Here is a 20,276-nt window from a genome sequence, read left to right as displayed (position 1 = left end):
TTCAATTTATAGGAATCCCCAGAGTGAGAATCTGAAAGGTTCCTCAAGCCACGACTGACCAGTGGAGTTGATAAGGAAAGTAGGCATATGAGCATATAGCAGTTTAGGGGCTTGCTTGTGAACAGAGAAACAACAAGAAAATGAATCAATAAAACACTATGACAAAGAGTAACAAAAAAAACGGATTTCCACTTCCTATGCATTATTGATCTTCAAAGTTGAAACTACTTCCAGGATAAGTGTCGGAGACTTCATTCATGGTCACGACTTACTGCAAAATATCGAAGTTTAAATTTTGTCTCCAGACTTTTGACATCTACTTGCCAAGTTACATTTAGCATCCTACCTTTTTATCCAACATCTTTTATGTCATTTCATTTATAAAAGCACCCCATAGCAAACCCATCTCTCCTTCTAGGCTTATGAACATATGCACTTCAAGAAACAAATAAGAACATGGAATTTACTTTCACATAAACAACTCAGTAAGGCTGTATCACGTTTGACATGGTGGGAAGCATAATTCTTTACCTGCTTATCAGGTAACACTCTGATAGACTGTTATTCAAATTTAACACGATAAGGCCTGCCTAATGTCTAATAAATGCCTTCACAGTACAGAGCACATGATTTCCTACCAATACTTGAAAAGATCAGATCCAAGCCACAACAGCTTTGATAAAATCTTACATGTTCAATTAATTACTCCTACAAGAATGTGATCAAATTAGAGCATGCTGTGCAAGATTTTTTGAAATTCACATTCCAAATGGGTTCAATACCTAGCAATGTAACAGAAAGAAACTAAACTTAAGAAACAGCACTTGATTACATTCACAATATTTACTGAACATCTTTTTTTTGGCTTACATGGTTCTCTAAATATGCATCAACTAAGATGTTCGTAAGAGAGTAGCAAGATACATTAAAGCTACATTCTACCGCCATTACTAGTCTGCAATTCTGCAGTTCAACGGATCACTTTTTAAGATGTGGGAAGCACGTAGAGAGATCGGCCTTAGGGTGTTTTGCTTCAGCATGTTCCCGACATTTCACCTCTGATGTGGTACACATGAATGTCTGCATGCACACCTTGCACTGCATTCAGTAACCAATACCCACCAGATGCATTGTTGAAGAAACCAGAAACAACGCCGGATTCGGTTAAAATACAACAAATCAAGTCCAAGTCACTACCTTTGGGAATGGGATCAATCAAATTATTACTAATGCATTAAAACTATCCTACAAGTATCAGAAAAAGTAAAGAAAGCAAAATAAAGCAACTATAGCTTCTTACAACGCTTGAAAAAGCAATGAATAGAGCAACAACAGCTGCAGACCACAAATGATAACTAAATAACAAAAAAAATTATAGATTCAAAATAGAAAACACCTCTTCATTCCAGCTCACGTGTTGATGTTTTCATAGTTGAGTACTGCAAGTGGAGAAAATCTTTACCGGAGTCATGCTCTTCCAATAAAGTGTCTCATAAAATACCAAGGAACCACTACTAGTCCAAAGTTCAAACAAAAGATGAAATCTAGATCTTAATTATGTGCACAAAAGGCCTATGCAAACCTAACACCGAGTCTATTTGAAATTTCTGATTGTGAAGAGCTGCAATCAAAGCAGTGACATTGAAATCCACAAGTCAAGGATGAGACAGGCATAACATAGTTTTCAAAACTTATCAAGTATCAATGGAGGTTCTAAACAAGGCAGTCGAAGTAATCATGTAGCAAACTTTTACAGCACCCTCAAGATCTGTAGTGATTTTTGTAACAGCATCATACACAAGTAGCATATTTGAAAAAGACTTTGCAAAAGTATTTAGGCGTTAACAGACAATATAGACTATCCTTACATAAACTCTATGGAGCAACTAACTGCTCATTAAAAACAAATGAAACGCATGTGCCAATAATAAAATCTAATCCAAAGTCCAGTTTCCTAATCAATAAATTTAATTTTAGGCAATAAATTAAAAATATCAATGTTTCATTGGCAGATCAGACTTCAGCGGGATGAGGATGAAGTTACAAGAAGCAAATATCATATCAAATCTAAAAACCAAAACTTTCCAGCAAGCCAAACAAAAAAATTATAGGAAAATATAAAGTTGGGTTTCTGCTATCGCCCATTTGGGTGTCAAAAAGTTAAAAACAAAAACATATCGACCATGATTTTGGATGATAATGAGAAACCCACAACATTCATTAAGTTAAACTGACAGATCAAATAAGCAAAATCAAAATTTGAACATCTAACGCATAAAAACCAGTCAAACCAACAGCCAGCAAGCAGACTACCTGGATGTTCATGGCCTTCTTGTTAGACTCAAGCTGACTGCCTACACAAATCAGATCAATCAGCAAGTTCAGAATCCACAGAAACCCAATACAAATCTAAGAAAAATCTGAAGCTCAAATTCAAAGAGAAAAGGGAAATCAAAAGAAAAAAAAGATAAGAATGGTAAAGAATGAAAATACCCTTAGCAGCTTTAGCCTTCTCCATGTGCTTCTCACGGGCCATCTTGGCTTTCTGCCCATTGCCTCCTCCCATGGCTGATTGATGAGAAGTGAGGGAAAGCAGAAAAGAGCTGCTGTTTTTCTGGGGCCTTACCCTTTGGAAAGATGGAAGGGAAGGAAGAGGAGGTTTTGGGTAACTTAGGAAGCAAGGTGGGCAAGTACTATATAATTTGAGGAAGAAGGGACTAGAGACGCGCACACGCACACACACACACACACACAAACACACACACACACACACACACACACACTCATTACAGAATTAATTCTTCGAAAGTTGAGGCTGGGGGCGGACTGGCATGACCAATGCTTCACCGAAAGATAAAATAATAATAATAAAAAAATGCAATGTTATAAAGTTATGATCAGTTACTCAAGCTAGAGCGAAGAAATAGCCTAAATTATTATTAAACTATATAAAAAACAGAAAATGTGCATATAATATTATTTTCATAATTGCTCTTAAGTTTACATAAATTTTATTTAGATTTTTTGATTTTATTGTAATTACATTTAAATTTTACATTTTTAAAAAAATCATTATTAATCTTATTTTATTTTTTATATTTATCAAAATAGATTAATTTGTCAAGTTTTTATTAACATTTACAGTTAAAAGACCAACATATAATTAAAAATCAATATTTTATCATTAAATTATATTGAAATTAACTGATAAAAATTCATGGATAGGGTTTAACTGATAATTTTACAAAAATGTGAGATCTAATTACATTAAAAATAAAATTGAAAAAGTCTAAATGAAAATTTCTCTCAAATTCATCTGTTGAAAATGTTTGATTGAACTAAAATGGTACAAAAACAATACTTTTGGGTATTTGGCGAATTTCATAGCCTAGAGGTAATTAACATTCACTGTTTATAATTTGATAAAAAAAAAGAAAGGCTTTTTTTCTTTTTCAGTGAAATTTCGTAAGCAAGAAATCTATTTCAATGGTATAAATTGTTTTACGTAAATGTTGATTAATAATTAGTTAAAAATTTCATCAAAAATCTACCTAAAAAAATTTATAGGTATACCAATTTGGTTTGATTTTGTTTTTTTTTTTTTTTTGTTTTCCTTTTTCTTTTCTGATATTGGTTTTTCATTATTCTAATCTCTGCTATAATCCCCTTGAGTTTGTTGAAAAGATAAACAAGCTTTTTTTTTTTTTTTTTTTCACAAGAATTCTTAATATGCAACATACATGTACAATGTCCATACAAGATGGAAAAAGAAAAAAATTTACACTTCAAGTAAAAGGAAAACCTATGAGAATTGTATTTAAACATAAAAAAATAATCCCACAAAAAATTACAAATTCATTTTTTTTTTTTTGTTGACATTTTTCTTGTTTTTTCCCAGGATTCCAGCCATCCAAATTCATGGCCTCTAAGCTTTGCCTCTCCCCTACGCAATCAGCTTTAATCTGCCTAACCCGTGGCTTGACTCCTTTCCTCCTTTTCAGCTTTTATCCAAGCAGCCTAACAAAAACGACAAACTCATTATGCAAGCAACTAACAAACATAATAATAGTCCCTCGTGCAATAATTTTGATAATGAGGGGCTAAAACTCAGAACTTGTCCGGGACAATGCGCAGAATATGTTTTCAAAAACAAAAAGGGTATATTATCCATCGAAGTTTTCTTTTATTACAATCCAATATTTTCATACTTATATTTTTATAACTTCATAAAAATATTTTGTTGCAATTAAAAAAAATTTAAAAAATATGCAATGTAATATATTATTAAAAAAAAAAAATTATATGCAGGCATTATCGTTCCAGACAGACTGTCCCAGATGAGAGAATTACTATACTAATTTATAAAACACCTATTAAAAATTTCAAGCTGTTTATCCCAAAAACGACAAGATGAGATTTTACCTTATCCCGTTCAAGTTTTGATAAATGCGGCTTCATAGAGTTTCCCAAACTTAAACCTCCCCATATTTCTTGCAACTCCCTCTCCCTTGCTTCCCTACGAGTTAGAGAGTGTTTCATCTGGTTCTCTGGTTGCTGAGCTGCAAACAGCTTTTCCCTCTCCAGCCTCGATTTATGTTTAACCAAAATTTGGTCCAAACCACCTTCTTCATTCGTTTCCATATGCATATTTGTGTTTTTTCTATTCACTTTCAAAGATTCTTCCACTGAACCTTGGCTCATCTTCTCTTTCTCTAGTCTGGAAACATGTTTTACTAACACTTTGTCCAAGCTCTCACATTCTGTAGCGGCCGGTTTCTTTTGGAGGTTTTTATATCCATGATTGTTTCCCATTGCCAAAGCTTGCATTTTTTCTCTTTCTAGCTTGTGCACCTGCTTAACCAAGATATTGTCTAAGCTATCTCGAGACTTTTTAGCATTTATTTCTCCTTTCTTATTTATGTCAACATTTTCTTTCCCCTTCAGTCCTTCATCTGAACAGGAACTAGAATTTTCCTGTGAAGCTGCTGGATTTTCTTCCTCTTCCCTTTTAGTTTCTTTACCTTCTTCATGTGGGTCATTTTTTCTTTTGTTCCTTGCTTCTTGCACCTCCTTTTCAAGTCTCGAGACATGCTTTACTAGGAACTTATCTAAACTGGGGATTTCTGAAACATCTTTCTTCATGTGACCAACCGATCCATTTGGTGCTCCTTCCAAATTTTTACCAAAGTTTCTTTTGGCCGCTTCAATCTCCTTTTCAAGTTTTGAGGAATTCTTCAAAAGGATGCTTCCCAATTCTGGAATAGATTCTGATGAAACTTCATTATTCCCTAAATCGACTTTCTGTTCTGCAGTTTCATTATTACATTCATTCCTTCTACTCTTTCTGGCTTCCTGCACTTCTCTTTCAAGTTTCGTCATGTGCTTAACTAAGAACTTGTCTAGACTCGGCAGTTCTGGTTCCGTTTGCTTCCTTCTCATTTGTCCATCCTTCGAGCATTCAAGCTTTCCTGCTCCATGTGGAAAATCAAGAGATGATTTGCAGGTATGATCAACAGTAGAGCCTGGATCGTGCAGCTTGCTATTTTCAACTTCAGCTAAGGCAGCATTTAAACCACAAGTTGCAACAATAGTGGCAAGAGAAGAAAGTTCATCTTCTTGCAAACATCGAAGCCTCTCAAGCATCATATCTACAAGCTTTGTCATATTAAGTTTTTCAAATGACTGCCTTCTCCTATTTTTCCTCTGTCTAACCTCAGTAACTGGCATGTTGCACTCCAAGTCTTGAGAGATAGAACCATCCTTCTGAGATACTGTTTCAAGTTCTGATCCAGACTCCGATTCGCATTCAGAAGGAACAAAATCACACAATTCCTGATTCTTGTCACCTATATCTGGGTTTTGACTGATTTTTCGAAGCAGTGCTTTGAATTCATCTTTATTAAAAGATGAGCAATTTGAAAGCCTAATCAATGCAGTTCTTACTGCAGCGGCTACTTCTTTATCCACCTCGAATGCAGATTCAAAGGAAGCTGTAACAGCATGAGAAGTAGATCCTCTATTCATAGAAGATGATTCTACATGAGAAGGCTTCCTGGGGCAATTTGGTTTGTCATACATGATAACTCCTATGGCTCTTGCTGCTTCAAAAGCTTCAGCTGCAGTTTGTTCTGCTTTGACCAACTGGGTTTCTGCTTCTTTGCATTGGATCCTTAGACATGGAAAAACAATGTTAAAAAGCAGCCCAACAACAAAATTAAAATATTTAATCATCCCATCCATGCATTCAAACACTTACCGGGATGCTTTAAGTATCCGACACCAAGATGCCTCTACCAATGCAGCTTTTTGAGCTTCCATTGCCTTGTGTGCAGCTTCTCTTGCTGCCATTTTTTCTCTCAGTACTCTTGAGTAATGGGGATTAGAATCACCCAGCGTCTCATCAAGAGTTAAATTCATACCATCTACTTCCTGTCATAAGCAGATATATCAGTATTTCGGTTTTAAAAAATAAATTAATCCAGAAATATTTGTATAATACACAGTGAAATAACCTGCAGCATTTTAATTTTCCTCTCCAAGTAGGAGTCCACTTTCTTGCGTGGGAACCAGTTGAGTGGGGAGCCTTTACGATGAGAAGGCTTCTTAATTTGTGATGTGAATTTGTTAAGAGAATTCAAAGCTGATTGGCCAGTCTCTTTCAATGACTTAGTCTGTATCAGATATGTAATAAACATAGTACGAAAATAAGATATCAGTTATCAAAGAGCTACAATCAAAGCTAGCAAACTTTTGAATTTGCATACTACGTTTCATGGAAATGTAGTTCCTAAACATGAGTATCAACACAATTGAAACTCAAACATCTCAAATAAAGGTAAATGGGTGCTGTTTCATGTTCAAGAAATAACAAAATGTATCATCCTAGCATCTCAATTAAGAAACAATCAAAATCTGATGCTTATTTATAGTCGTATAGACATTTTAACAAACAGAACCAGTGGATTTAATTTTATGAGGCATTTGAATCCAATTTTAGCAAAATCAAAAAGTGAACCTAGAACAGAATAGTTAATACATTACAATCCAATGAATCAGATTAAGGAAAAATAAGTAATTTAAAAAAAGCAAATTCCCACCCAGTCAAACGAAAAAACTACACTAATTTCTAATACTAATTAAAATCTGGTTTCCTGGATATAAGATTTGAATGCCAAACAGAAACCGTAAACCTAAAAAGTTCATACGCCACACTTATTTAATGTTCTGCGATTTCAATGCAACAAACAAATATGGAAGTTTAATTCCCAAACATGTTTGTTCTTTTAGCAGAAAAACCCAAAATTTCGGAAAAATTAAAAAAATAAAATAAATAAAATAAAACGAAATAAAGAAACAGTAAGAATCCAAGTGAAAAGCAAAACAGAAGAAAATAGATTTTTAACCCAAAAAAAAAATTAAAAAAAAAATTCCTATCATGGTGAAATCCTAATGCAAAAAGACTTTTTACCTTTCCGATCTTTGAAGTTGCGGTGAGCGATTCAGAGGAATCATTTCCTTTCCTCTCTGTGTCGGCGGTGAATTTGTGGTCAGACATAGAGATACAACCCAAGTCCAAGCAGCCCAGGTCCATGGCCTACCTGTCACTCACAGATATATTGATTTTGATTCAAGAAAAAGCCTCCAAGAAAATTCCAAGAGATTCGAGGCCAGAAATTTCAGACGATTGAAGAAAAAGCTTCGGTGGAGAAGAAAAAGTTGTAATTGTAGGCTTATTTATTTATTTATTTATTTGGATGTTCCTTGATCTACCAGACGATGAAGACGAAGATGAAGATGGTGTTTTTTATTTTTTATTTATTTATTTATTTTTCAAATGGAAACTAGCCGTTACAGTGCTACTTTGGCACCCTCTCAAACGGTCCTTTTAAAACGAAGATGCTTATTCTGTGCGTTTAGTCTGCAACGAATCCTTTCCTATACATCCAATAAAAGAGTGACACATGTTTTATTGATACCGTTTTATGTTTTTTGATAATTACTTTTTTATTTTATTTTATTTTTTTTGGTTTCTTTTCGTCTTTATAAATTTCTTTTCTTTTCTCTCTTCTACTGGAGGGAAATTATAATTCAGAAGCTAAAATTAAAAAAATAAAAATTATGTTACCTAATGCAAGAATATGATCGTATTTTGTTATCAAATTTACCGTTGCCATTTTGTTTTGTAAAAATCTGATCCTAATTAACTTTTCGGTGATGGAATTATATAGGGAAAATATGACATTTCCGTAAGTTAATGATTATAGTTTTTTTTTTTTTTTTGGGGGGAAATTTCATATTTCTTATAAAAAGGTATTTTTCTTTCAAAAAATTTCTCTATTTTTCTTTTTTTGTTCTTTTGAAATTTTATATATTTTTTGTTTCATTTTGATTTATCTAAGTTTCAATATATAATGCCAAATACCTTATTATTATTCTTTCAAAAAAAAAAAAAACTTTATTATTAGTTTTTGGTAAATGTAATGCCCAATACCTACCAATATTAGAATCATAAGTAAGCTTTTTCAGGGCGATAGAGAGGAACACATGCATCTTAAAACACCCTACAAAAGCAAATCATAAACCCCTCCAAAGTTCAATACCCATATTGACATTGGTTCATATAAAAATTACAAATTAAAGTAATACTGCTGCCTGCTACAATAACAAAGTTCTTATTAAGTCTAAATTTGATAAGACCAAAAGGTCTGGAAGTGAAAAGAGACCCAACAAGTACAGGTCAAAAACAAAATTAATCATCTTCTTCTTCTTGATCTCTTATCCACTTTGTTGCAACCCATTTCTCTCCTTTCACCACTGGACAGCTTCCATGAAGAGACAGCTGCATAATTTTCAAGTATTTTAAGATGAGAAATGAGTTTCGATTCGATGAATGGGGAAGGAAATCCAAATAGCAAGTAATATAAAGCATCTTTTTGCCGCTTCAATTGCATAAGCAAGGCTCTATTTGCAGAGTTAAGGGTAGGGGCTCTATTTGCAAAGCTCTATTTGGTGCTGGAAGTACAGGATGCTGAGAGAGTGGTAAGGGTTTCTCAAAGAAAGCTTCACAACACAAAGCAGACAATTACTACAAGATGAGGAAGAAAAGGAGTTTTTGAATACGAATAGAAAATAATTGAGTCAACAGAAGACTGCTTGGGGATGCATAAAAACTGTTCTAGGACTTACCAATTTTGCAAACGCTGATAAAGACTGATTAACTAGCATTGAAGAATTTATCAAGATTCCACTTGAGTTGTTTTCTAGAGTTTGACATCTAGCAGATAGATATATTTGAACAGGATCCGTGGGTACAACATGGAGATATTATGTTCTGAAGAAGAAATATAATAGGAAGTCCAAGGCTTCTAAAAACAACAGTTACATTGGAGACATTTTAGCACTGAAATAGGTTGTTCGCTTTTGATAATATGTTTTTACAAACTTGGCAAATAACACCTTCAATCAGATGATATACCTATACACAGAATCTACGTTGAATAAGAAGGGAAAACTGTAGCCTAAAAGCGAGCTTTTCAGGTTCATTGTTATAATTAATGTATCTCAAGACTCAATTAAGTCTGAGTACTTAAAAAAGCAAAATGTGCAATATTGACTCTAAGAAACATGTACCTGATCAATTGTGCCATTTGGAAACACTGAATAAAATAATAGTCCATCCCCTTGGCGAGGCTTCACTTTTAAACCAGTGCACTTTCTGTAATCAAATCCCATACCTAACTTTGCACCATTCTGTAACCAAAGCAGAAGGAAGAAAACTTGCATGTGGATTACTGATATCATTAAATATTAAGAATATTAAACTGAAAGCTTTATAACCTATACCTCAAAAGGAAACATAGTTTCTCCACCCTCTTCAACATCAGACAGATACAACAAAAAGGAAGCAACCTACAATTTGAATAAAATGTGTTATATATTTATAAGCAGCAATAATTTATTATAAGAACTGGAATCTTTACAGACATAGAGATAAAGAATCATATTCAAATGCAATTTCCCACATATCCTGCCATCATCGCAGTTACATTGATATTTTCAAGTCATATTGGCGGTAAACATGTCAAAGTTCCACAACTAATTTGCAATAAATATAACTTGGATCTACATAAATGTAGAAAAAAATGGTATTCATATGCATTTGCACATCAAAGAAGAATGGTAACAAACAATTACTGAAATCATGGGGCTGTGCTAGGTAAAAAAGAAGAAGAAAACAGGAGGATGAAGGACAATAGAGCACTGCTTTTCAGTTTGAGAAAACTTGAGAACCATTATTGAACAGATGATAAAAAACTGCTTTGCAAAATGGAACAGAATCAGTAATATTTTGGACTCTCAACTCAGTATGTTGTAGACTGACATACTTAAGAATAAGTAAACGAAGTCATTATTGATATTCTGCTTTATATCAATCCTTATTAGTTGGTGCACCTTTTGCTATTGATTTTCTCATTACATTAAACAAACATGACATATGAACACAGTGGTGTGAATTCCCATGCATTTGATTGAGAAATTAAATGGAGGATGAAGGCACACGACTTGAACTAACATGGTCATTAATTTTTAAATACAAGAAGATGAAAGATCTTCAAGATTAAAAATGGTCATTCATTTTGAAAAAACTTGATCATTATGAACATCAAGATAAACCATCAAATCTTAAAATTAAGCTTCTGGAATTATACAACTAGATCTTGAAGTTAAAATTTAATAGGTGCCTTTTATGTATTTGTTTATTGTGGGGAGAAGATTCCGCTGGGAACCTGAGAATCTTATGTATTTGTGTGTGCATAAATAGCTAAATTAGGTTATGCTGCCAAACCTGAATGGTTACTTTTATTGGGTGAAGTAAATTCCAACCACAAACAGAACAAATCGGTACTTGCCATTGCTGAACTTGTGCAGAATTGTATAGACAAACCAAAATCATGGTGATTCATGAGCTTTCATGGCATTATAAAATAATGTACCCTTTGGCTCTTCTGTGGGCCATATTCTGCAGGGTTGAATGCATCATAATGAGAGTCGTACTTCTGGCCAATCTCATACCGCAAAACGTTGAATGCCTGCAATATGGTGATATCCCCGCATTACTCAGACTAATAAAGAATTGACCTGAAATGAAAGGTTAATATATTTCAAATTTTTCAGGAAGATAACATAGGAAAACACAAAAGACGAAACATCAATTTTGTCAAGATACATTTTTTATGTTTTGTTTGTTGTATTAAAGAGACAAACCTAGGAGAATATATATGATATTCTTCGACATACACTTAAGATATGACATTCCCCACCAATGACAGATCAAATAGGCTACGTAAGGAGAAAATATATGTGGCTCAACTAAACCACAAAAACCAGGAACGTACAGAATTATTTTAGATAGCACAGTTTCATGGATGCATGATGCAAGCACTATGAAAGAATTGCAATGTGTTTCAGATTAAGAGAAAGCTAACTTAACCTAGGTCCCATTGTTCCTACAATATTCCCCCATTGTTGGCATGAATCAAATCATTATCAGAGAAGAATGTCCAGGATCTGGAGTTGTACATGCTATTGAATGGGAGAAGGCTTTAAGTTCAAACTGATAGTAGGAAACCTCAACATGAAATTGACCACATTTCTAGGACACACACACACACACACACACAAAAAAAGAAAAAAGAAAAAGGCAAACCATATACAGAAAAGTAGACTATAGAAAGATGATTCTTGAACAATATATAGATGATGTAACCAGCTCGACTCAAAAGAGACATTAACAATCATTATGAAGTGATTTCTATTGATAAAGACTATAATCTTAATCAAAAAGTGATTTCTCTTGATAAAGACTATAATCTTAATCAAAGCATCTTTAACTTTATTAGATATATATAAAACATGATTCTGTAGACATCTTTACATCTTTCTAACTCATCAAAGAGTATCCCTTAAACTGGAACGGTTTCATACATCCATTGTACGTGAACAAAGCAGATATTATTACACTGTCTGTGCAATTTATTTCCGTACTTTTAATGTCCTTAAAGAAAAAAAGAAAGGAAGGAGGCAAGTGACAGATTCGTATAAAATGTTCTAATAAAGAGAGATAAGAAAGAGGAAGACAAAGAAGAAGTAGAAGATATTTTATATTCATCTAGAAACCTACCTCTCCATGGGTTCTTGGTATCATTGTAACTTTAGAAATCTTTTGCTCAATAGCGTCCAAAATTCCTGCATCGTCTTCTGATGCACTAATAAATGTGCCTGAACTGTTATCAAGTACTAATAATATGTTAACTCCTACTAGCAAAAAAGAAAAAGCATATACGACATGAATACGTTCCAACTAATTGTTAATGCAAAATATAAAGGTAGAACCAAATAAACTTATTTTACAGAAAAAAATGGAATTACTTTGACAGCATATATGAGAATTGCTTTTCCATTCTTTTAATAGTTGCAACATACAACGTCGGTAAAGAATTTGTGATGCTTCGTGTAGAATCAAAGCATGTGTTTTAATGAAAAACTACGCAATTATCTGGCAGCAGGAATGAGAATGGCTTTTCTGTTTCCTAGATTATCACAAATATATAGGGTGGGTAAGAAAGAATTTGTAATACTTGTTTCAATAGCCACTTTTCTTATCTAAGAAAATAATTCATAAAAATAATATAAGAATGCCGATTTCATATTTATTCTCTAATTATTTATATGTAAAAGCAATACAGTGTAGTGACTCTATTCTACAAAGCGAACGTAAGGAAGGTTCTTTATAAAGATACCTTGTTCGGGTCCCCTTTGTGCTCTCATCAGTTTCTCCCTTCCGCAAAGCCAAGGTAGATGGCTTAAGATTAGACTTAGCCATCTCAATTATGCCTTCGCATTGTGCTGGTGTTGCAAATCGGGGGAAGTAAAGAGCTCGTGGTTTCCAGCTTAAAACCTGCATTCAAGTGTAATCAACAAACAAAATGAGATTAGGAAAATTAACAAATACTAACATCTCCTACAAACATTTGCATCTTTTCATTGTAAGTAACCAAACTATTCAAAGGACCCATACTCTTATCCCCAGTCGATGTTACACTTTCTCAGAAGCAACATTCTCATTTGAAATCCTAACATTCCTTGTGTTACTACTAATTTACTTCAATAACTTTATTGACACTTATCTGCGGACATGTTTCTCTTACAGTCTTTTACAGTTTCATATATACCAATACCACAATAGCAGCATAATGGTTGTAAAAAATCTGCCCTAAAAATTAATCAACTAAAATAGCATTGAAACTAATTGTTGAGCAGCTCAATAGCTTTAAGAAATGCAAAATAAGCAATTAGAAATTGAACCAAGGTTTGAACTTTGATGGGGAAGTAGATTGTGGATTCATGCAAAAAGGGTGTCTAAAACTAGGGATTGCATTGGAATCCAACAACACCAAAATCCAAGATTACATCGAAATCAGACGCAGAAAATTTCTAACTCTGAATTCAACTTTTTCACCTAATTGACTCGATCAGAATCTATCAATTCAGCATCAATCAATATATTAGCATAATTCCGACAAGCTAATTATATGCTACGCAAAGTGATTGAAAATTTTGGGACTTCCCAAAACAATAAAAGCATAATCAACGAACCTGTGTTCAAGTATAATCAACAAACAAAGAGATTAATTTAGCCAAAAAAACAAAAAACAAAAAACAAAAAGAAGCAAAAAATGAAAAAAACAAGCAAACAACAAGATTAGGAAAATGAACAAAGAGTAACATCTCCTATGAACAATTGCATCTCTTGCATCCTTACATTGTAAGCAACCAAACTATCCAAAGGACCTATATTCTTAACCCCAAATCGATGTTACGGTCTTTTATTAGAAGAAACATTCTCATTTGAAATCCTTTCTTATGTTTACACTGACTTACTTCCACAACTTTATTAACACTTACTGTGGACATGTTTCTTTTACAGTCTTTTTAATTACAGCTTAATCTGTACCACAATAGCAGCATATAATGGTTGTATAAAATCCTTCCTCAAAATCAATCGACAAAAATAACATAGAAACTACTTAATAATCACTGAGCCAAGTTTTGAACTTTGATGGGGAAGTAGATTTGTGGATTCAAGCAAAACGGGTGTCTAAAACTAGGAATTGCGTTGGAATCCAGCAACACCAAAATCTAAAACTACATAGAATCAGACCCAGAAAATTTCTAACCCCGAATTCAACTTTTTTTCATCTAGTTGACTCCATCAGAACGTATCAATTCAGCATCAATTGAAACACTAGCATAATCCCAACAAGCTGATTATAGTGCTACACGAAGTGATTGAAAAACTTGGGGACTTCCCCCCACCACCCCCAAAAAAAAAAAAAAAAAAAAAGCAGCAAATAAAGCACCTGAAATGGAATCGATTGGATATAACTATCTCCAGTCTCTCCGTGCGGCATGGCTTGGCTGTCTACTTCGACCGATTCCAGAATTCTCGAACCGTGTGGCAAACTTGGCGCATCCTGCGACTGTAATCAAATCCAAGCTCAACCCAAATCTCCAAATAGAACATGCATTCTAAAATAACATATTGTATATATTAATATAATTAGAGAGAAAAGAAAGAGAGACCTGAGAGAAAATGGTGGAGATGTAGAAACCAGCCAAGAAGAAGAGCAAACAAAGGAAGAAAACAATTGGTTTCCCAAACTTGGTCTTGGGGCTCTTAACTCTGCCTTTCATCTATTATGGTTATTATCTGAATATGACCGCCACCCTTTTCTTTCTTTCTTTCTTCTTATGATCCTTCAATGGAGGTCTATATGCATAACTATCATGTGGGGTTATGTGGGTTTTCGTCGATTCTATTTATTTATGTATGAATATTTTGAAACTCACACAGAGTTTCTGTTTGGTACTATTTTATAATTATTATTTTTGTGATTGTGCGTAGTTGGTTTTTCAACAATTGAAACACGAAACACGGTGATGGCGGGAGCGAGTTTTTCTTCAGTTTGACATCTGTGCGAGTCTTTTACATCCTTCCTCCCCACTAATCTCTGATAATAATGGTCCCTACCTTCCCTCCTCCTAGTCCTCCTCCTTGCGTCACCATTCCCATTTGTCCTTCTCCACTGCTTTTACTCTCCACCTTTCCCTTCCTATTTTTTTCATTTTTCCTTTTTCATACTATCGTTTACCAACAATTTTTTTTTTCCTAATAAAATAAGATAACTGATGAAGTTAGCCATCTTAATTATATTTGTGATCGACGAACCGGATAGCTTTAATAGTTGAGCAATTTTATTTATATTTATGAAAATATTAGTTCAAATAACATAGAATATGATTGATTTTGGATATTTTTGACATACCTAATGTATTTGATATAAAATACAGTTTTAGAGTTGTTTGATTTTTTTCATTTGCTGTTTTTATTATAGTAAGTATATTGTATGATTCAAACATTTTAAAAATTAGATTTAAAAATTAGATTTAAAAATAGTTTAAGGATCAAAATTGTTAAAGTAAATATACTTGTATGTTTTAAAATTGCTAAATATTAACTTGAAAATTAGTTTCAGGACCATAATGCATTAGAATATGAAGTTTAGGAATTAAAATATCAAAAGAAAATTTAAAGACTAAACTGCAAATATGAATATAATTAAAGTACCAACATTGCTGATTCTCCTAAAATTAAACTTACATAATTATATACATATTTATCAAAACCAAAAAAATAAATAAAAAATTACATGCATATTTGTTTTCGTAAGTACTATTTTTAAATTTATAATGAAATACATAATAATATAAACAATATTTAAGAATCCTATGTTCCAACTAAATTTTTAGTTTTAAATTTATTAATTAATGCATAGTTTATAAGACTTTTATTTTCTTTTTCTTTTTGGTGAATTGTAATGTCACCTAAGGCAATGATCTCGAATTAAATGTTTACATTAGAACGGTTATCAAATCATGTAAAGCAAGTTTGACATATAAATTGGCTAAATAAAAATAGTTATCCATGGAAATGCAAAAAAAAAAAATCATTCTTATTTATATATTTAGTAATAATATTGAATCAGTTTATAAGTTTAGCCTTCATAAAATATATATATATATAATTCAAAAATTTTCAAATTCAGTCAAAATTAATTAAAACTTAAGTTTTTATATTGATTTATATATTTTTATTATGCAATAATCCATCTTATTTAAATTTATTAAATATATAGTAAAGATATATTTAAATTTAACCCATATCATAACAAAAGAATAACAATTTTTGGAGGTCTTAAAAAGAATATTTATTCTCTTCAAAAGAAAAAATATATATTTATTCTCTTCAAAAGAAAAAGAAAATATTCTTAAAGACATATTTATTTCTATAGCTATTTCATCAAAAAATCTATCCAATAAAACAACTAAACATATAGAATATCTATTTTATTTTGCATACTAAATATGTCCATGTTTTAAAATGGATGGTTATAGAATTTTCTAGTTTATTTTTTGATTAAAGTTTGAACAAGTATTAAAAAAAAAAAAAAAAAGGAATAAAGAGCAAATTAATGATACGGTTAAATGTTCCCCACTTTCATAGGGAAGCATTTTTTTTGTGAAATTGTTTACAAGACGAGTACTTTAAGACCGTTGAATGTTTTGTGTTGGGTTTTCTTTAAATAAATACAAATTTCAAGTCACATGTCTAGGGTAGATTGGAAAAAAAGGTCAAGAAAAACATCAATTATCAAAGAGTTGGCTAAATTTTTTTCTTTCCTAAAAAGAGAATATTCAAAAATCTAATTATGAAAAGTCGGGCTGATAGTGTTGATCATGACCCTTGAAATTTATTTATTTATATTTTATGTTGGACTGGGGAAAAAAATAGTCATCGTATTAATAGTCTAAAATTAAACTTTGTATAATATAACATCGGATTAGATTGGGAGCACAGCAAAGTGTACGATTCCCAACAACATTTTTTTTAAGAGCAATATTCCCATTATTGATTCCGTGAAAGACTGAAAGTGGCTGCCATTTTGAACAAATTTTAAATTTTTTTTTTTAAATCGATTCCTAAGTATTTTCTTTATATTATTGAAATTAAAACCTGTTTAAAATAATTTGGTAAAAAATCACTTCTTCTCTAAGAAGTTGTTTAGCTAAAACTCTTTCCAGAAGGATAAAACCATTTTCTATTATATTTGGTAAAAAATTGTAGAATCACTTTTGGTGATTTTATTTTTGAAAAATCACCTATTTATAAGAATTATCAATTAAGAGAATTTTGAGAAATCATTAACTTATTAGTGATCCATTTTATAATTATATTATTTGCGTTGAATTGAATTCTTATGTTATGATTTAAATTGTCACTTTTAATATTAGTTAACTAACAATTATGAGAGTGAAAGATATATATATATATATATATAAATGCAAAATTAAATACAATTTCAAATTGTGTTTGCCATTGCAGTGATAAAGTCATCAGTTTTCCAGATAATAAGATGATTCAAATCCTCTCATCCCACCGTCAAGAAAAAAAATGTTGGTTTATTATTTATTATTATTATTATTTCATTTATGTTTTAGGTTAATTGGGCCGTAAATGGGTCACTACGTACAGATTTATCTTTGGACACATTACCATGTCCAAAAGGTCTGACGTTCATTTTTAACTATGTAAATCTGGCTTGTAAACAAGTTCCAGTTACAGTACTTAATTGGAAAAGAAAAATAATATTCCAATTCATCTTCACCTTTTGCTTTATTCAAAATGAATGTGCATTAATTAATCTTTTATTTTTATTTCTATAAAACATTCACCGCTTGTTAATTTACGGAACTTATTCCACATGCATGACCTATAAAGTACGCCACAACTTGTGTGTGGATATATGTATATATAGTGCATGTATTACTGCTAATTGATCTATGAGTCTCCCAAAACGCTTTCACAACTACATATACTACTCTCAATTGGTATAGAAATTTATACTCAAAAGCAATATGATGATGAGAGGTGGAGTCACCAAAACAAACATCTTCCTGCTTAGGTAATGTCATCATATATAGATTATACTTTTATACATACATACACACACACACACATACATATATATATATATGCTGTGTCTATGGTGTGGAGGATCCGCATGCGGATGATAAGTATTGATAGTTTTTTAAAAACCGTTATCAATATTTGTCTCTATATATGAGTATTGATTATAGTTTTTTAAATGGACTATGAGTATTCACGATGGTTTTTAAAAAAACCGTCATCAATATCTATGATCCACATGCGAACAGTTCACATTGTAGCATTTATATATATATATATAGTATACGAAAATTTTCAATTTGAGCTAATTAAAATAAAGTTAATAAATATTCTATTAGCGGCAATAGACCTCTATAACCACTAATAAATCAAGTTCATATAATTGTATCACTGCTGATAGAATGTTCTTGAATTTTAATTTTAACTAAAATCATATAGTATAAAAGTGCCTATGTATATATATATATATATATATATATGATCAAATCAAATGTTGTTTCATCGTTCTCCTCTTAATTAGGTGTTTTGTTTTATATATGCATGCACTAAGATTATAGTACTCTTAAGAAAATCCTTATTTAACATATTTGAATATGATTGACGAAGTAGATAGCTCTAGTAATTGAACATTCCTATTTATATCTATGAGTGCATGAGTTCGAATCACATGGAATATGGAGGATTTTGAATAGGTTGTAAATTAAGTAATTTGTTAAAAAGAAAAAAAAAACATATTTAAATATGACAATTCTTTTTATTATTATTATTACTATTATTATTTTTACATGTAGGGAAGCTAACAAGCAAGTAAAACGCCATTTTAACAAGCTCATGGGACGAGAAACTACGGCAGCAGAAAGTGGTAGAAACTCGAACAAAGGGCATGAAAAGGGTGCAGATCATGGTTTGTCATGCTGGGTTCCACATCCACATACAGGCATATATGTTCCCAAAGGCCATGAGAGGGTCATTGATGATGTTCCTGGTGGTGCTGCTTCTTTCAACCAAACTTACTGGTTGAGAGAAGTGGATGGTGTCGAAAAACCGGATTTTGATAATTTATCCGAATCTAACTTTCCAACAAATAATCTATGATTAAAATTAAAAATTAAAAAGAATTATATAAATTAATCTAGCATATGGTATGAATATATCTTAATTAGCTAGCTTATTAGCTAATAAAGTTGGGGATCATCAACTTCTTTTATATGTAGGAAAAACTAATGTCGGTTTTTAATTTCATCCTTGTAATACGGATATGCAATATTATGGTTATTAAGAAAGTGACTTTAAAACGGTACATGTCCTTTGTGAATATATGCTAATAACTTGAGTAATTGGGAATATGTTAGTATTCTATACATGTTTACTAAACTAGTAAGAATAAGATTAGTATTATTTCTTTACCCAAAAAAAAAAAAAAAAAAAAGATTAGTACTATTTCGTACGTCTCACAAAGAGGGGAAAAGAAAGTGCTTCAAATATATAATATGCCCAGGTTATGTATTCTATAATTTGAAATCATTATTCAGATGTATCTCTCTCAAATCATGAAAAATGTCCAACCAAAAATCTTTTATATAAGATTAATTGTTTGCGTGTGTTCCACACGTACGCCACCATATGAACCCAATGGACTAGCTCTAGTAATTGATTAATTTCGTCCAAGAATTGTATAATAAATCCTAAGAATTGGATAGGGTATATATGTTTGTACAAAAATTCTTTGGGTCACAAGTTCTGAATACGATATAAGTGTCATGGCAAATTGTGATCGTTCAGCCTGTTAGATTCGGATCAATCAATCACTTATAATTAAGGTATTCGTAACAACTTGTGATGCATAGTAAGTTGATGAATTTTAATTAAATTGAATATTGCGCATGCTGAGAGGGATACAATTTGACCTTTTCTTTCTACACTTTTCTTTCTTACATATAGATACAGACGCTTTCAAATTGTTAAGATCTTTACTAGATTTTATTCTCTCTATACTAAATAATAAGGGATTAATTTAACAAATTAAAAGCATTGAAACTTCTAAAAATACATTGCAAATTAAATCGAAATTGTTAATTCGAAAATAAAAATCAAGCAATGCTAACTGAGGTTGGAAGAATATCACTTGAGACTTATTTTACATCACTAAAATCATAATTTTGGGGGTAAAATTATAAAACTAATAAAA

At 31.8% G+C, this 20,276-nt stretch overlaps 4 protein-coding genes across 5 annotated transcripts; 1 reads left to right on the top strand and 3 right to left on the bottom strand.

Moving 5' to 3' along the window:
* Positions 1-727: 727 nt before the first annotated feature.
* On the bottom strand, positions 728-2,816 carry LOC107427139 (uncharacterized protein At2g23090-like). The gene is made up of 3 exons (XM_016037489.4): positions 2,494-2,816; positions 2,314-2,354; positions 728-1,098 (listed from the first exon to the last, which is right to left on the bottom strand). The coding sequence occupies exons 1-3, from the start codon at positions 2,564-2,566 to the stop codon at positions 979-981; spliced, it is 234 nt and encodes a 77-aa protein (XP_015892975.1). The 5' UTR covers positions 2,567-2,816; the 3' UTR covers positions 728-978.
* A 974-nt stretch (positions 2,817-3,790) lies between these two features.
* On the bottom strand, positions 3,791-8,427 carry LOC107427134 (uncharacterized). Its single transcript, XM_016037482.4, has 5 exons — positions 7,469-8,427; positions 6,513-6,671; positions 6,257-6,429; positions 4,423-6,169; positions 3,791-4,017 (listed from the first exon to the last, which is right to left on the bottom strand). The coding sequence occupies exons 1-5, from the start codon at positions 7,589-7,591 to the stop codon at positions 3,967-3,969; spliced, it is 2,253 nt and encodes a 750-aa protein (XP_015892968.3). The 5' UTR covers positions 7,592-8,427; the 3' UTR covers positions 3,791-3,966.
* A 139-nt stretch (positions 8,428-8,566) lies between these two features.
* Positions 8,567-15,185, bottom strand: LOC107427141 (probable prolyl 4-hydroxylase 9). Of its 2 annotated transcripts, none has more exons than XM_016037491.4 (8): positions 14,644-15,175; positions 14,421-14,540; positions 12,801-12,958; positions 12,182-12,284; positions 10,995-11,090; positions 9,844-9,909; positions 9,631-9,750; positions 8,567-8,839 (listed from the first exon to the last, which is right to left on the bottom strand). In XM_016037491.4, exons 1-8 carry the CDS (start codon positions 14,752-14,754, stop codon positions 8,750-8,752), a joined length of 864 nt encoding a protein of 287 aa, XP_015892977.3. In that variant the 5' UTR covers positions 14,755-15,175; the 3' UTR covers positions 8,567-8,749. The 2 variants fall into 2 exon arrangements, with proteins under 2 accessions (XP_015892977.3, XP_048337207.2); XM_048481250.2 differs by lacking the exon at positions 8,567-8,839 and adding an exon at positions 8,846-9,475 and having other exon boundaries at positions 14,644-15,185.
* Positions 15,186-17,924: 2,739 nt separating this feature from the next.
* LOC107427135 (uncharacterized) lies at positions 17,925-19,388 on the top strand. Its single transcript, XM_016037483.4, has 2 exons — positions 17,925-18,083; positions 18,880-19,388. The coding sequence occupies exons 1-2, from the start codon at positions 18,037-18,039 to the stop codon at positions 19,181-19,183; spliced, it is 351 nt and encodes a 116-aa protein (XP_015892969.1). The 5' UTR covers positions 17,925-18,036; the 3' UTR covers positions 19,184-19,388.
* The last annotated feature ends 888 nt before the right edge of the window (positions 19,389-20,276 follow it).

This window comes from Ziziphus jujuba, chromosome 9 (assembly GCF_031755915.1).
Source record: "Ziziphus jujuba cultivar Dongzao chromosome 9, ASM3175591v1".
Lineage (NCBI taxonomy): Eukaryota > Viridiplantae > Streptophyta > Magnoliopsida > Rosales > Rhamnaceae > Ziziphus > Ziziphus jujuba.
This window is presented reverse-complemented; position numbering and strand designations above follow the sequence as displayed.

Coding starts and splice junctions, on each gene's coding strand:
- LOC107427139 (XM_016037489.4), bottom strand. CDS start 2,566: ATGGGAGGAGGCAATGGGCAGAAAGCCAAGATGGCCCGTGAGAAGCAC. Junction 2,355..2,493: donor GAAGGCTAAAGCTGCTAAGG/GTATTTTCATTC, acceptor TGATTTGTGTAG/GCAGTCAGCTTGAGTCTAAC. Junction 1,099..2,313: donor AGAAGGCCATGAACATCCAG/GTAGTCTGCTTG, acceptor TACTGAATGCAG/TGCAAGGTGTGCATGCAGAC.
- LOC107427134 (XM_016037482.4), bottom strand. CDS start 7,591: ATGGACCTGGGCTGCTTGGACTTGGGTTGTATCTCTATGTCTGACCAC. Junction 6,430..6,512: donor GGAAAATTAAAATGCTGCAG/GTTATTTCACTG, acceptor TGCTTATGACAG/GAAGTAGATGGTATGAATTT. Junction 6,170..6,256: donor CGGATACTTAAAGCATCCCG/GTAAGTGTTTGA, acceptor TCCATGTCTAAG/GATCCAATGCAAAGAAGCAG.
- LOC107427141 (XM_016037491.4), bottom strand. CDS start 14,754: ATGAAAGGCAGAGTTAAGAGCCCCAAGACCAAGTTTGGGAAACCAATT. Junction 12,959..14,420: donor TCCAATCGATTCCATTTCAG/GTGCTTTATTTG, acceptor ACTTGAATGCAG/GTTTTAAGCTGGAAACCACG. Junction 11,091..12,181: donor TACCAAGAACCCATGGAGAG/GTAGGTTTCTAG, acceptor ACCATATTGCAG/GCATTCAACGTTTTGCGGTA.
- LOC107427135 (XM_016037483.4), top strand. CDS start 18,037: ATGATGATGAGAGGTGGAGTCACCAAAACAAACATCTTCCTGCTTAG. Junction 18,084..18,879: donor ACAAACATCTTCCTGCTTAG/GTAATGTCATCA, acceptor TTTTACATGTAG/GGAAGCTAACAAGCAAGTAA.